The 16828-nt window shown below is 38.5% G+C and overlaps 1 protein-coding gene across 1 annotated transcript; it reads left to right on the top strand.

Moving 5' to 3' along the window:
* Positions 1 to 4873: 4873 nt before the first annotated feature.
* On the top strand, positions 4874 to 8284 carry CMKLR2 (chemerin chemokine-like receptor 2; the record flags this gene model as incomplete). Its single annotated transcript, XM_083350396.1, is given in 3 exon segments — positions 4874 to 4936; positions 7108 to 7128; positions 7130 to 8284. Coding segments are annotated over 3 exon segments (1170 nt in total). The 3' UTR covers positions 8216 to 8284.
* Positions 8285 to 16828: the final 8544 nt, after the last annotated feature.

Below are 16828 nucleotides of genomic sequence, written 5' to 3'. Positions count from 1 at the left end.
ATAATGTTGAATTCTAATATTGCATGATCACCCTAACCCCCAAGGTTCCTGTGGCTTCAATATCTTCTATCATTTCATCTCTGTTAGTGAGAATTAAGTCCAATATGGCTGATCCCCTAGTTCCCTTCTCTACTTTTTGGGAGACAAAGTTGTTTGCTAAGTTTGTCAGGAATCTGTTTAATCTTCCACTTGGTGCACAGTTTGTCTCCCAGTTGATGTCAGGGTAATTAAAGTCCCCCATTACTATTGTGATATGCTTCCTACATACCTTAGTTAACTGACTACCAAAAGGTTCATCTATTACCTCTGTTTTGATGGGTGGCCTCTAGTATACACCTATGGCAATGTCATTTCCATCCCTTTTATATTGACCAAATGCATTCAAGACAGTTTTCATCATTGTTGTGCTCTATTTCTGTAGAGATGTAATTGTTTCTTATATAGAGAGCAACTTCACCTCTTTTATTTGGTCTGTTTCTTTTAAACAATTTAAATAATAGTTTACATAATTTAAAATAATTTTTAAAATAATTTAAAATAATTTAAATAATTAAATAATTTTGCCCCAAACAATTTTCAGTAACCTATTCTAAGCATACCCAATTAATTTTTAAGTTCCCCACTCTTACTTCCTTTTAACAAAGTGAGGAGACACACTCCCTTATGCACTGCCTTTTCCATTCATTCCTACATATATCCCTTATAGGTTTTCTCTACCCATTTTCCCATCCTTAATGAACATTCTAGATACATACTGAGTGTGTCACCATTTATATTTGACTTGCAATCATACCCTCTGTACTCCTTGTCAAACACAATTGCTTTAGTACTCGATTTTCAAGCAGAATAGCATCTTGCTATTTTAGAAGGTTTCTTGAATTTCTTCTAAGTTTTAAGTATTCCTTCCACTGATTTCCAGCTGTGACTAGAATATATCAATACTTTAGGGATTATATCTAGAATTTATTTAATCTAAATCAGTAGATTTCTGATAAAGGGCTCATATATCCCACTAGCAATTTTTTAAATATACAGTAAATAAAAGAATTATAATTTAGCCCAATGAATAAACACAGACTTACTTTAACAGGACAAAAAAGCAACACTACAATGAATTGTCCTTCATTAAAGTGATCCTCTGCTTAATACTCAAAAGAAATATAGATTATTTATTTACTGTGGTGTTCCTCATTAGGTTTGTGGCCCAATACACACAGACCTCAATGAAGCAAACAGAGGCAGAAGATCATTTAATTATGATTTATTCAGAATGTTCTAATAAAAGGGGTCCTTTCCAAAGAGGGAACCTCAAAACCCAACTTATATTTTCTTTTATAGTTAAGGCATCAAGGGAAATTACAAAAGAAAAGTTGATTGAATAAGACAAAGGCATCCTCCCCCTTGCATAGAAAATCAGTTAAAATTAGTTAAAATCAGTTAAAATCATGAAGTTAAACATGTTACATATAATACCACACATGTTCATTTAAATGAACGCTAAAGAACCTGTGAGGATGTTAATGAGGAAAAAAGCAATAAGGTTAATTAGAGTCCACAAAGAGACAAACCAGATGTCAATCAACAGTTAAGTGTTCTCTATCTTATTAGAAGATAAACTACAGACATCTTGTTAAGACAAACATAGTCCTATCCTAGCCTGACCTGAAGAGCAAAGACAGTTTATCTTGCAGTTTAGGAATGTGAGAAAGTATCAGTCAGTCCATACATATATACATCCAATAATAGAGGAAAGAATTTTCTAGATTCCAGTCTGCAATGATTTGATAAACTATTAACATAATTTAAAAAGAAAAATAAATGAAAATACAAAAAAAGCCTGAACCAAATTTTGCTTCAGCATTAGAAAATATATCAGTTTGCATTATCCAAATTTGGATGCACTCCAACTGCCTAGGATGGTGCTTTATATCTATAACATTGTGTCTAATGGAAATGCTCTTCTCAAATATCAGATATTTGGAAATGTGTAGGGAAATACAGGGGAAACCAAATGAGAAAATAATGTGCATATTTGTGTTTGTATACGTATATTTATATGCATTATTGTGACCCCAAATGCCTTGGGGCTAAAACATTGAAGATATAGACAAAATGGCAACAAGACTGAGCTCTTTGCTATGGAAAGCAAGTATTTTTTATTGAAAGTCACCAGTTGACTTTATTTTCACTGAAAATAACATTTATTCATTCTGATCCCAAAACTGTTTCCAACTGCAGCTGTTTAAATGACTTGTTCATTTTTGCTATTTTTTTCATGACTCATATGGGTGGTGCTGGTGTTTTGAGTATAATTCATCCTCTTGGGAAGAATTACATGATATATCTTGCATCCTGAACAAAATGTGACATTTTGAAAATATTTTCAAAAGTTATCTTTACCACAAAGCTATATACCCTCTCTCTGCTAAACAACATTTTTAAATTTAATGCTAACATTTGAAAGAAAAAAGTTTAATCTTCCATTTCCTTAGAAGATGCAGATAATGCAAGCTTGAAGCCAATACTGAGGGAAATAGATGAAGGAAAGAAAGATGAATGGGGAAAGTTGGCCTCTGACATCCTTGTGTGTCTTTATGTTGAGCTAGAACTCCCATTTATCCCCCCAATCTGGCTATAGGCAGTGGTGGGATTCAGCCAGTTTGCATCACTTCGGCAGAACCGGTAGCTAATTTTTTGTTGCCCAGGCCCAGAATGGAGTTCCGGAAGCGGCATTCACACAGAAAACCAACGGTTGTTCACATATTTGAATCCCACCACTGGCTATGATCTTGCTATCTTGGAATGATAACAATAGTAGAGTAATGCATTTAGGGTCTATCCTGCTAGGTAAGCTAGATTCACAGATGATTGCTTTGGTATATTATATATAAATTTTATGTTAATTCCATCTGTATAACCAAGGAGATGTTCAAGAACATACTTTCCAAAAGCACAGCCATTTTATGTTCTTGGAGGGTCACAGAAATGAAATGGGATCATATGCAAATAATCTTGACTAAAAAGTCATAGTTGCACTGCTGGTGAGATTTTGGATTTCTGTGTTAAACCAAAGACAGGATCAGCACAATCTTCGGAAATTTTTGTTCTTAAGATGCTGCATTTTCACTTAAATAAAGGCAAAAACTGCCTCTCTTTTCTCTTCTAAGCTGGCAAGTGTGCTTCTTCCTTTGCTCTTGCTCACTTTCTCAGTGGTACTTGTAGTGTACTGGCCTTTTATATGCTGAAAGTACCGGTACTTGCTTGTTGCACCATTTGTTAATTCCTTGAATTCACGTGTATGTTGTAACGGTTGCTGGGTCCGGTCTAGACTGGCTGTCTCCAGCTGGCTTAAGTAGGTCTTTGCTTTAAACCTATTGGTCGCCACCTATTGGACAATTGTATAAATAGCTACGCAGAAGCTCCTATGTTGCTTCTGTTATGTTCTGACCTACAATAAAGCCTGTTCTGTTGCTGTTTGAACCCTCCGTCTTGCTCAGTGCTTGCAAAGAATCAACTACACAACAGTACTGATGGAGGATTTGCAGTAGTTTGCAATTCGATTGTCAATCTTGCTTATTCTTTTTGCTTAAGGAAAGCTCCTTTTCCCCGTACAGACCAGAAAAGTGCTACTTGTGCTTAAAATTATTAAAAACTCACCTGTTTTGTTTGTATCTGTGTGCCCAGGCAAGCCTGTTCTGGGAAAAATGAGATTACTGATGTTATTGACATCAACCTGGCTATTTTGTGCATTGCTTCTACTGCAAATTTGTAAAACCTGTCAGTTTATTGCTATGGAAATGTAGCACTACCCCCTAAAGGGCCGCTCTAGTCTGAGTTCTCCTGGCCCTCTTAGTATGGCTGTCAGTTCACAGTGGTCCCTGACTTAAGCACCTCTGCTTGGCTGGGACTCGTGATGAGATAGTGGCCAGCCTCTCTCAGCAGGCAGGTCATGTGCAGGGAAAGTATTCAGGTGGCTGGTCAGTTTCTTCTTCCTCCTCCTCCTCCTCCTCCTCCACCTCCACCTCCTCCTCTCAGGCTTGCCCCACAGAAGCCTCTCCTCTTCTATCCGCTTCTCTCCCTCAGGTTTACCCCACAGAAGCCTCTCCCATTCCTCGCTATCACCTTCTCCCTCAGGCTTACCCCCCACCACCACCTTGGCCTTAGCTGAGCCCCAGCCCCTCTCTGCCCTCTCACTGACTCCTCCCCAGGCTGCCTCTTCAGCTCACCCCACCCCCACTACAGAAAAAATGTCTGTTCCATGAATTAAAGAGAGAACATTTTAAAATATAGCCCTATTTCTCAAATTAAGCTTTGCTTGCAGCTGAAGTTAATATTGACACTGTGGCGAAATCTTCTAGTGGTGCTAATAGAATGGAACAGGAGTGATAGGAAGAAAGGTTAAATTTCTCCCTATGTGTTCCTGTGACTTGATCCTGCTAATTCCACTTCCTCACAATGTTGTTATTGTTAATTTCAATTAGTAACAGTATTAATTGTCAGGTCCACTGAGGCTGATAAACTCAGGACATAATAACCACTTGGTATTCTGGAATGTTTTTTATTGGTAGGTAAATTGACAGAATCTTGAAAGTCTTCAAAAGCAGTTTTCCAGATCAACTTATAAAAGTAAAGTTACTCTTTGAGTTTATTATGTTTTCTATCTTCCTATATGTTCAGTCACACAGTAACGCATTCTGCCCAGCCTAAAGCCTAAAACCAAACATCTACTATTCTGTCTGTGGCATATTTGTTAAAAAGGAGAAAGGGGAGAAAAAAAATTAAATTTACTTATTCATTTGACTTGACTTTTTCTCAGTGCATTAAAAGTCAGAGTCAGGTGATTTAACCATCTGAGTTGAATAGCAAATATGCTATGTTTCTCCTATGTGGGGATCATTTATCACCAGGCTATATTCATAATACCAAGCAATGTACTGTAAGTAATATCTAAAAACTTGCCACTGTGAATAAAATGAAAGAATGTCAAGCTGGTTTTATTATTGATATTTTTAACAAAATTTACAAAATTGCTCCAAAAAGTGTTCCTCTCAATTCAGCAAGCTGTTCTTGCACATGCTGTTCTAAGTACATCTGCATTGCATGTTTTGATTGTTTAGCAATGAAGTTAATTAAACTTAATGAGGTTGAGTGGCATATGGAAATTTTGAGTAGTATGACTCTAAATGCTTTCAGTGAGATCCATGACATCTCAAAAACTGTTCTTAAGCTTCATCATGGAGTTGAATAGGGTTTTTCCCCCAGATAGTTTGCATAAAGTTGTACCTAAACAAATAGAAGAGGATCCTTACAATTTAAAAACAGAAACTTCCATTGTATGCAAATTATTTTAGGGATGGGAGCTACTGTGTTAAAGTGAACAAAGCTGTAGTTTTGTTTTATGTTATGTTTTATGTTATGGTTGTACTTACATGGAAAGCGTGTTTTGTTTTCACATACACCCTGTGATTTTAAAATTAAGAAAACTGTTTCTTCCATGCTGTGGGCTTGCAATTAAAAACATACATACTGTGTCAAAATGCATACCAAATTGTTTGGGTAAAGGTGCCCACAACTGCTATACATCAGAATAAAAGGGATTAGGAGATGAGGCATAGTTCTCAGAGAGAGTAAATAAATGCATTTATTTTCCCTGAAAAGCATAGAAGTATAGAAAGGGTGATATTTGGTTATGGCCTTTAAAAAAGAGATTGTAAAGAGTTAACTTATGTTTTAATGACATGGTGTTCATAGAGCATCAACCATTAGCGTTTCATAACATTTTTCTATCTGACTTTCTTTCAGAAGAGTTCTGTGGAGGGGAAAGTATTGCAGCAAGTAATATATTCTAAAGAAGCATCTCTTCTTAATTTATTGTTTTATTTTTACAGACGGTAAAGAATTTCTATTTTAAACAATGTTGCTTTCTGACCATTTCTTTGTTTTTCGTGCTTTGCCACTTTCGATTTCTCTTGTAGGTTTTTGTAGGACAGTACCCTGTAGGTATTGACTTGAACACTTTTGACAAGCAATAGCCAGCCAAGCTTCCCACCTCTTGAGAGGTGCAGTGTTTGTCCGTTTTGCCATTTTTAGTGCAGGGAGTTTTAAGTAGTGTAGTTCTGCTTTTCCACATGCATTTTTTTGTGACTTTGAATCAGTGTTTTTGACTCCCGAACAAGTCCCTGCAGTTTTTCTTGGCAAGATTTCAGAAGTCCTTTGTCATTACTTCTTTTCTAGGGCTGAGAGAGAATAACTGGCCCAAGGTAATCCAGCTGGCTTTGTGCACAAGGTGAGACTACAACTCAGACTTTCCTAACCCTAATGTCTTAACCACAACACTACATATTTTACAGAAAGGATGGACTTTCACACGCAGAGCTGTATTTTGCTTAATTATGTTTTGCGTATCTCTCAGGAGTGGCTGAATTCATGTCTCACACCAACCCACAGATCGAGAAATAGAAACTACAAGCTGCATTCACATATCATGTTATATCAGACCAAATAAAGTACATTATGACTGATTTAGTGGATGTGTGAACCCCGTCAACATCACAGAGAGCCTTAGGGGAAAAGCACTGAAAGGTAAGCAGATTCGGTGACAGCTATTCCCAGCCTGTTTTTTCATTTCTTCCCCCCCCCCAGATACAGTGGACTATAACATCCATTTACAGAAGTGTCAAGTGTTTCTGGGAAATATATACAATGATAATAATAAATATGATAAGAAGTATTCAAATCATAAGCAGAAGCCATTGGCATAAAACTGTAGGCTCTTTCTTCAATTGGACTCACACTTCCAAGGTACAAGTAATTGCCATTGTCCTTGCGCAAAACACTAAATACAGTAATGAGCATGAGGTGGTCTAAATAAACTGTGCCCTATAATGTTGGGTACAATTGGTGCAATGATACCTTGCTGTTTTCTGACACAGTGTATTCCCATATCTTTTAAATAAGAGTCCATCTACCATGCAGATCAATATTTGAAGCTGCCATACAAGGCTGAATAACTGAGCAGCATTTGGGAACCTATAGATACCAGCACGTTGCTTGAAAATACCACTGTTATTATACTTGTAACTACCTGCTCTATTCCTTTTTGCTCAGATCCAAATTCGCAGGAGACAAGAGTGTGGTCATGTCATCAACTGACTTCCTGTACCAAGATAACTTTACTGAATACTTTGAAGATTATGAGGAAGATGAGCCAGCCCAGGCCTACCTCGGTCATACGCAAATCACTTCTCTTGTGCTACAGATGGTGGCTTTTCTCTTAGGAGTACCTGGCAATGCAATAGTTATTTGGATCATGGGCTTCAAATGGAATAAGACAGTTACATCCATCTGGTTCCTCAACTTGGCAATTGCAGACTTAATATTTGTTTTGTTCTTGCCCCTATATATTACATATGTGATCATGGGCTTCCACTGGCCTTTTGGGAAATGGTTGTGCAAAGCAAATGCTTTTATAACCTTGCTCAACATGTTTGCCAGTGTCTTCTTCCTGACAGCAATCAGCCTTGATCGTTATGTCCATCTGATCCACCCTGCCTTCTCTTATAAGCATCGGACACTTAGGAATGCCTGTATCCTGATTCTACTCATTTGGATTTTGGCTACACTTCTTGGAAGCCCAGCACTGTATTTCAAAGACACATTTATATCACCCCAAAATATCACCATATGCTATTACAACTTTCACCATGACTTTGATGTTATTGTATTCAGGCATCACACACTTACATGGATAAAGTTCATTTGTGGCTATCTTTTTCCACTCTTAACTATGATTGTTTGTTATTCCTTTCTAGTCAGCCAGGTTAAAAAAAGTACAGTACTAACCTCCAGCAGGCTTTTCTGGACTATTCTTGTGGTGGTGGTGGTTTTTTTTATTTGCTGGACCCCATATCAAATATTTACCATTCTGGAACTGTCAGCTCATCATAATGCCTCTTTGCATGATTTGCTTGAAAGTGCCATGCCTCTTTCTATTGGCTTTGCCTTTCTCAATAGTAGCCTGAACCCTATCCTTTATGTCCTTCTCAGTAAGAAGGTCTCATCCTTCTTTAATGTGACATTCTCAGAGTTGGTCAAACATACCCTGTGGGAAGTCAGCCGATCTGCCACAGTGAGCGATCACGGTCAGAATTCCCTGAGTCTGCAGCTGACTGAAGCCCCAGTGATAGAACACACTCTGGAGGAGATTTTGCAGTGACTGCCTCTCTCTTTGTAAATTAAATTCAGTTTAGCACTAGTTTAACATATGTCTGGGTGCAAATAAATAGACGAGCATGGTAGATAAGCTTTTTACAAGTTCTGTTAAAGATCTTTAATTTTTGATAGAGCTCTCAGAGCACATATGTCTCTCTTAACTCCTGCCTGAACTCTTCTCAGTCAAATAGGGATGAACATTAATGCAGCTTAGAACAATGTAAATGCATGGCTGAAGGCCCCAACATTTCGCTTGCAAGTGTAATAACTCAAGGCTCCTGCAATCAATCTTTTTCACTAATTATCCTTTAGGAGTTATAGGGGAGTAGTCTCAGACTGGAAAAGTAGAACAGTATGAGAATAATCTTTGCTTTCCTATCAGTTTCAACTTTGTGAATTTTTCTAGGCTGAGGTTAAAAATGTTAGCAAGGAAAACACAAGAAGAAAAAAGAGATTTTGTAGAAACATAAGATTTTGAAGTATACTCTATATCGTAGTATTGCCTTATTTTTTATCACTCTTCAAAAATAAAAAAATGGAAAGTGGGGAATTCAAGGCAGATTAATAATTCTGGGCTATATATGTATGTATGAGGAAGTATTATTATAAATATTTTCTCTTATGTTGCCTAAAATGCACAATGTTACAATATTTAAAGTAATACAGTATTATAGTGCTATAGTGTTAAACACAAAAATAGTCACAAATTGAAATCCACTTGGTTAGAGTTGCAAATAGAAAAGAAGTTTATTAGACTTCACAACAAAGTCTAAAAAGTAACGGTTTGCAAAGTGTGGTGGATTCAGGAAGGCAAACAATGCAATGTAGCCAAGCACTGAACCACACCCCCAAATTCCAAAATCACATATTATTATACATCCTATCGCGACACCCCATTCCCTCCCCCATGGCCCCATTGGCTTAGGCTATCTATCTTAGGCTATCTATCTTACAATCTATCAGAAGCACCTAAACAGAATACATTATCTCTGCCCCTGTTTGCTTAAGGTAAAGGTAAAGGTTCCCCCGCACATGCGTGCTAGTCGTTTCCTACTCTAGGGGCCGGTGCTCATCTCTGTTTCAAAGCCAAAGAGCCAGCGCTTGTCCGAGGACGTCTTCGTGGTCATGTGGCCGGCATGACTAGACTCCAAAGGCGCACAGAACGCTGTTACCTTCCCACCATAGTGGTCCCTATTTTTCTACTTGCATTTTTACGTGCTTTCGAACTGCTAGGTTGGCAGAAGCTGGGACAAGTAACAGGCGCTCACTCTGTTACACGACACTCGGGATTCGACCCGCCAAACTGCCGACCTTCTGATCGACAAGCTCAGCATCCTAACCCACTGAGCCACCATGTACCCTGTTTGCTTACATTATACTAATAAAATCCCTCCCCTACTATCCTGTTTACTCAGACCATATATGTACATGCTTATCAATTCTAGAGGAGAGGTGTCTCCCATCTTCTACATCTGCCAGGGGTACCAGACACCAGAAGGTACTTAAAAACAATTCCTAGATGGTGACTCACATTGGGCCCCATGGTAACTCCTGTTTTTCCCATCCCTCCACTTGAAGTTTGTATTTTTCCCCATATACTCAAAGCATCTACTCAGGCAATTGATTATAAAATGATTATTATAAAATATAAAATATGATTACATGATAATACTAAAAGCATATATATTTTTATTTTTAAATTTCCTCGCTACTTCCAGTTATTTTCCACAATAGTAATACAGTACTGTATTTGCGATGCTTTTAGCACAAATGAAAATATATAATGTAAGCACAATTTGATCTCTTCTTCTGTTACTGTTGTTGCTTGGATATAGACATTTACATATATTAAAGGACCTTTCTGTTATTGCTTTCAGGGAGGGACCTGAATGAGTAATCTTACTTACAAGGCATGATTAAGTCTGCTGGTTATGTTATATACCACTAGAACTGCATATAATATTAACATTTTTCAGGGCAGCCTATGATTAAAATGAGATATTTATACATGAGGTTTGTGGGCCATTAAAAGGTTTACACCTACAGAAATCTATGGGAGTATTTGTATTTTAAGAAGGAAGGAGTATGCTAGTAGTTTTTGCAATATAACAGAAGGAAAATGGTATTTATAAATAAAGGGGGCTTTTAAAGATCAAAGAATCATGAAATAAAGACAGATGTAATCATAAACATTAGAAAATGTGGCTTACAATGCCACTAACATTATTTTCTTACAGCACACTGAAATTTCTTTAGATGGAGTCTCTCCCTTATTCATTGGATAATTCTTGCCCATATCCCACATCTGTTGGACCTTCCTTTTGAGGTCATTTCCATACTAATGTTGCTCCTACTGTGCAAATGTTCTGATACAACTCAAAACTGCCCTGAAGACATGTTCACCACTACTGAATTCAAAATACTGAGAACATGCATGGAACATCATTAGCCAGACAGCGCATGCCTCCATCTGATCAAAGGAAAATGCAGAGTTTAGCCAGTGTTCTGCTGCGAGCCACTCCAGAGCCCAGAACAACAATATTCCCTCTCTCTTCCACTCCATGAATAAAATAAATAAAATAGTCGATGCCCTCTTTCTCATCATGCTTTCAGTACATGCATTTGTTTGGCTACAAGTATCAATAGCCAGCTCTTATAGCACAATGGTAAAAGACCAGTATTTGGCATTTTATAACCAGATGGTTCTCTCGGTGGTTGGAATGGAGAGAGAGGAGGAGAGAGGAACAAGATGCTGTAGCTCTAACTGAGAGGAGTTGCCTGCAGTCTAGAACCTAGGGGTAACATCAGAGTTCTGGTCAATGAAAAAGCAAAGCACCCGATAGCTCCACTGAGACATAATGTGGCAAGCAATACACCAAATTTGACCAACTTTAAACAAACTGCCACTGAGCTGCTCCTTTCCCAAATTCAGTCCTTATACTCATATGATACCACAAAGAGTTTCAAAATGTGATGAAGTCTTGATGCAGAAGTGCCCTTCTTTTGTTCACCAGTAGTTTGCACATTGGCACTCTTTCTTCAGTAGATACAACACATACAAAAAGGAATAGAGGTTTGATCTCATGGTGATGACCACTGACTTTTTTTTAACCACCCTCTTGTAAGTGGTCTGTGTAGTCTTTGTCTCTTGGCTTTATTGCAGTAAGAATCATACAATAGGTACTGATTTCATCAGGACTTCACTGGTCAGCATTGCATCCTATATGCCGAGAACCATATTTTCATCCCATTTGTAAAAATAACTTTTATGTGTATATTTTTGCTCATTATGTTATTTCATGGGGAAGCATGATAGAAAATGCCTGGAAATTTCCATTGTTAAGCAAATCACTGCAGTTGTTAACTGAATTGTGCAGTTGATAAGCAAATCTACCTCTTCCATTGACTTTGCTCATTGGAAGCTGGGTGGGAAAGTTATAAATGGTGATCACATGACCCTGGGACAGTGCAACTGTCATAAATACATGCCTGTTGCCAAGTGCCCAAATTTTGATCTTGTGACCATGGGGAGATGCTGAAATGGTCGTTATGAGTGCCATTGCAACTTCCAATGGTCACTAAACAAATTGTTGTAAGTTGAACACTACCTGTATGCTGTCTGTTAATCCTAGGATGCAATTATGTCCCCCAGTTTAAGATATATGTTGGCTTGTTTTCCTTAATCAATTTTAGATTGACCTAAGTAATATTTCAACATATATTCAAAAGATCAATTTCTATTTTTCCATGTTATAGCAAGATGTCCATGTTTCAAATAAGCATGACTTACAGTTACATCAATTTTTTTTGCTCCCAAATTCCATTTTTCTGGAAAATAGATACAGAGAATGCATATATAATTATCCTTGCAATTGTCCTTGAACAGAGTTGAAACAATAGTAAATCCATGCCTGGGATACTGTGCCTTTGCCAAAATAAGTCATTACTCAGAACTGCAAATGACATTGAAGTATAAGGATGTATTTTGAAAATCTCAGATGCTTTGACCACCTACCAAGCTGGATGATGATCACATTCAATAGATGACGAGTTATTTTAGTCCAACACCCAGAAACCCATGTTTGGAATGACTGGATTAGATTAACGTCTGTCATCAGTGCCTGAACTCAGTATGCCTATATCATGACTTGTTGGATTATGATAAAATGTGATACATGATTCCAATCTAATCTAACCTAGGTTTCCTCAATCTTTCAGATATGTTGGGACCACAACTCCTGGACTTTCTCTGTAAATTCATTATGTTCCATCTTCTATATACAAACACCTCACCTCCGCCCCCCAGATAGCTATGAATTTCAGCTTAGGTTATTCAGATTTGAGAGATTCTATCCATTTGAATGCATAGTTAAGCAAAGTGACATAATGGTAAAGAAGTTGTTCCAGAGTCCTTTCTTTTCATCCATAGCATGATTGCTTCCCTAGCTATATACCAGTGGTGGCAAACCTATGGCACGGGTGCCAGAGGTGGCACTCAGAGCCCTCCCTGTGGGCACCCGCACCATGCCTTGGAGGTGGGAACTTTCTCTCTTCAACCAGCCGCCCCCCACAAGTGTCCCTCCCCACGAATGACATTGAGGTGACCACACCCACCTTGGCCACACCCACCCGATCTTCCATGATCACCACAGCCACACCCACCCAGTAGGCCATGCCCACCTGGCACCCAGTGATAAATAAGTGGGTTTTGGGTTGCAGTTTGGGCACTCGGTCTCTAAGAGGTTCGCCAGTACTGCTATATACCATTTGAGTTAACTCGGTTGGTTAGTTCTTGGTGGGTTGCTAGTAGAAAGCTTTGGAAAGATTTAAATGGCTTATTCATTCCTCAAATCTAAAAAAATCATTGGTGTCAATGTCAAAATTTTCTATCCCTGATAAGATTAAAAAGTATTGTTAACCATTTGTTTTATATCTTTGTGTTAAAGGGATCCGTAAGTTTGTACAGTTTGCTGGGATTTATTTTTATTTTTTGCTGTTTCAGGTAGGGGAGAGTAGTGGGCTTCAGTAGGCAAGGAGCAGACCAGCATAGTAACAACATTATTTATTGACTCAAACTAGAACTGGAGAACTGCAGGCAATTGCTGCACTTTGGGATCCTGGGGACAGATCCCTCAGGTATATCTGGGCCTCCAGTGTGTCTTACTGGCAGGCAGGGCAGGGAGCGTGGTTCCACCGGGGCTCTTTACCTGGTCTGGCACCCAGTGATTTCAGCCTGCCTCCAGTGTGGCTTACTGGTAGGTGGGGGGGGGGGGGCTCTTTACCCAGCCTATCACCTAGGGATTTCAGTCTCTTGGTTAGCAGCAGCTCTCTTCTGCAGCATCCCACCTTCATTGCCACTACTGAGTAGTGGGCTTCAGTAGGTAAGGAGCAGAGCAGCATAGTTACAACATTACTTATTGACTCAAACCAGAACTGGAGAACTGCAGGCAATTGTCTGTAATTTATACTCTGAACCCACAGGGCCTTCACCAATCACAATACTTGAAAAACCCGCCCAAATATGAATGTTCAAAGTTTCCCTCCAAAACAATTGGAGTTAACAGTCAGGGTCATCTAAAGGTTAGTTTCATTGTAGCTTCACAAACAGTTGGAGTTAAGTTGGTTTCACTTTAGTAGGGATTAACAAACTTTATATATATTCAATACATAACAGAGGGCATGGGAGAAAGCCAACAAAATGCTGAAGCAGGGGTATTGCACCTGCTTTTCCTTGTGACTCAGCTCAGCACCTTTTTTAGAAAAGACACCTAGGATGCTAACTTCTAAGCCTCCCTGTCTCAAAGTAAGATATTTTCAGAAATGTGCAGATACAGTAATTAAAAATAAAGTGCAAACCAAGCAATTTAAAAGTCTCTTTCCACAAAGCAGCCAACTTATATTGCTGTTCAGTCCTAAAGAGTTATATTGTGCATTATGTTGTACACAAAATTACAGGGTATGTTTTTTGTTTTAAATTTGATTACTGTTTTAATTTCAAATTATAAATTTGGGGAGTTCTACATTGCTAAGAGTCAGTTGATTGGAGTGGTCTATAAACCATGTAAGAAAGTAAATGAACGAACAACTAACTTCCCCCATTGCAAAAGAAAAAACTTGCTATCATTTTGATTTTGCCTAGGTCCAAGTTGCCAAACCTCACTGTAGAAAAAAACAGCTTTAAGAACATCCCAACAACCCTGTGAATAGTTTTGGAGACAGCACTGATCATCTCACTGCACAAATAGAAGAGAGCTAACCTGTCACAACATCACGAAGCAGACAGAAGTCTGGAGTAGAAATGTTCTTTTGCATAGCATGTTTACTTACAACCATTTCAAAGTGGCAATTCCCCGTCTATAGTAGTGTTAGACACAAAAATAGTCACAAATTGAAATCCACTCTCTTTGAGTTACAAATAGAAAAGAAGTTTATTAGACTTCACAACAAAGTCTAAAAAGTAACGGCTTTGCAAAGCGTGGTGGATTCAGGAAGGCAAGCGTGGTGGATTCAGGAAGGCAAACAATGCAATGTAGCCAAGCACTGAACCACACCCCCAAATTCCAAAATCACATATTATTATATATCCTATTGTGACGCCCCATTCCCTCCCCCATGGCCCCATTGGCTTAGGCTTTGGAGGTTACAATCTATTAGAAGCGCCTAAACAGAATACATTATCTCTGCCCCTGTTTGCTTACATTATACTAATAAGATCCCTCCCCTACTATCCTGTATACTCAGACCATATATGTACATGCTTATCAATTCTAGAGGAGAGGTGTCTCCCATCTTCTACACCTGCCAGGGGTACCAGGCACCAGAAGAAGGTACTTAAAAACAATTCCTAGATGGTGACTCACACTGGGCCCCATGGTAACTCTTGTTCTCCCCCTCCCTCCACTTGAGGCCTGTATTTCCCCCCCCCCATCTACTCAAAGCATCTACTCAGGCAATTGATTATAAAATGATTATTATAAAATATAAAATATGATTACATGATAATACTAAAAGCACATATATTTTTATTTTTAAATTTCCTCACTACTTCCAGTTATTTTCCACAGTAGTAACAACAATACTGACCCAGATTGTTGGGGGCAATTAAGCTGACTTTGTAATAATGCCGCTTGGGGTGTGTGTGAAAGCCCTAATAAGCAGGCATATACATAGAATGAAGGCTACTGCTAAGCTTGTAAGCCGCCCTGAGTCTTCGGAGAAGGGTGGGATATAAATGGAATTAAAATAAATAAAATAAAATAAATACACACACACACACACACACACACACACACACACACACAAAGATGGAGAGGAAGGGGAAAAGGTTCCCTTTACATTACAATCCACTATCCCCAAGGTCATTCTCACATACCATTACACTCCACTCTTGCAGTTTCAGAATGGAAAGCCACAAGGAAAGCACAAAAGGACCCAGATTGTTGGGGGCAATTAAGCTGACTTTGTAATAATGCCGCTTGGGGGTGTGTGTGAAAGCCCTAATAAGCAGGCATATACATAGAATGAAGGCTACTGCTAAGCTTGTAAGCCGCCCTGAGTCTTCGGAGAAGGGCGGGATATAAATGGAATTAAAATAAATAAAATAAATAAATACTGCAGAATAAGAGAAAAAATTGGAGAAAATCACAAAATACAAAGACCTGCAAATAGAACAGCTATGTCAAAAGAAAGCAAAGGTAGTACCAATACTAACAGATGCCTCAAGTGCAATCTCAAAATAACTGGAGCACCACTTGAACACCATAGACAAAATGTCCGACAACTGCAAAAGCCAGATTTTACAACATCTTCCTTCCCGTGATACCTTAAACCAGGGGTTCCCAACTGGAGGTGCTTGCACTCCCTGGGGGTGCGAGACGATATTCCAAGGGGTGCGAAAACTTGGGTTTTCAAAATTATAGTGTATATGCATCATTTGTTGCCGTTATTTTGAACTTTTGTTAAGGGGTGCGAGAATATATCAGAAACATTCTAGAGGTGCGGGGTACAGAAAAGGTTGCCTTAAATCCATGAAACAACATCTCCTACCTCGGAAGGAATTGATAGGTGGATTGAACAAATATGCAAATTCAAGTCTGACTACCTTGATTGAATATAGATTCTTGAATAACACTGGGGTCGATTTTCATTAGGCGGCTGAAGCAAGAAGAACACGTATGGTTTGCTCCACGTAAAGACAATCATTGATGTCTCGAGAACAGATATCTACCCTAATGAGCCATGCACAAGTATGGAGTTTTAAAATTAGCTGGAGGCTAGAAGGAAAAGACTGCACACTAATTGGTATTGACTGTAAACTAACAGGACGATTAATCCATCCCACTAAGACAAGGTCTGCAGTCAAATGATACTGTCTTTTCTTTTTTAAACAAAGACTTCTTATTTAAGATTTCAAGTTCTCTTAGCTACCAGGGTACGAATGAGATTTAGATGGATGATACTGAATTAAGACCTGTTTCCTCCTCAGGGCAACTTTCAGATTTCTTATGTTTATAGAACAGAAAGGCTGGGAATTTTTTCAAGCCGAATGATGCACCACTGAACCATTTGTACCATTAGTTTCAATCATTTGTTTTGCCTTCACAGTTATTGAAAAACT

This window comes from Vipera ursinii (genome assembly GCF_947247035.1).
Source record: "Vipera ursinii genome assembly, chromosome: 1".
NCBI classification, from domain to species: Eukaryota; Metazoa; Chordata; class Lepidosauria; order Squamata; family Viperidae; genus Vipera; species Vipera ursinii.
Note: the sequence above shows the minus strand (reverse complement) of the source record. Positions and strands in the feature narration are given on the sequence as shown.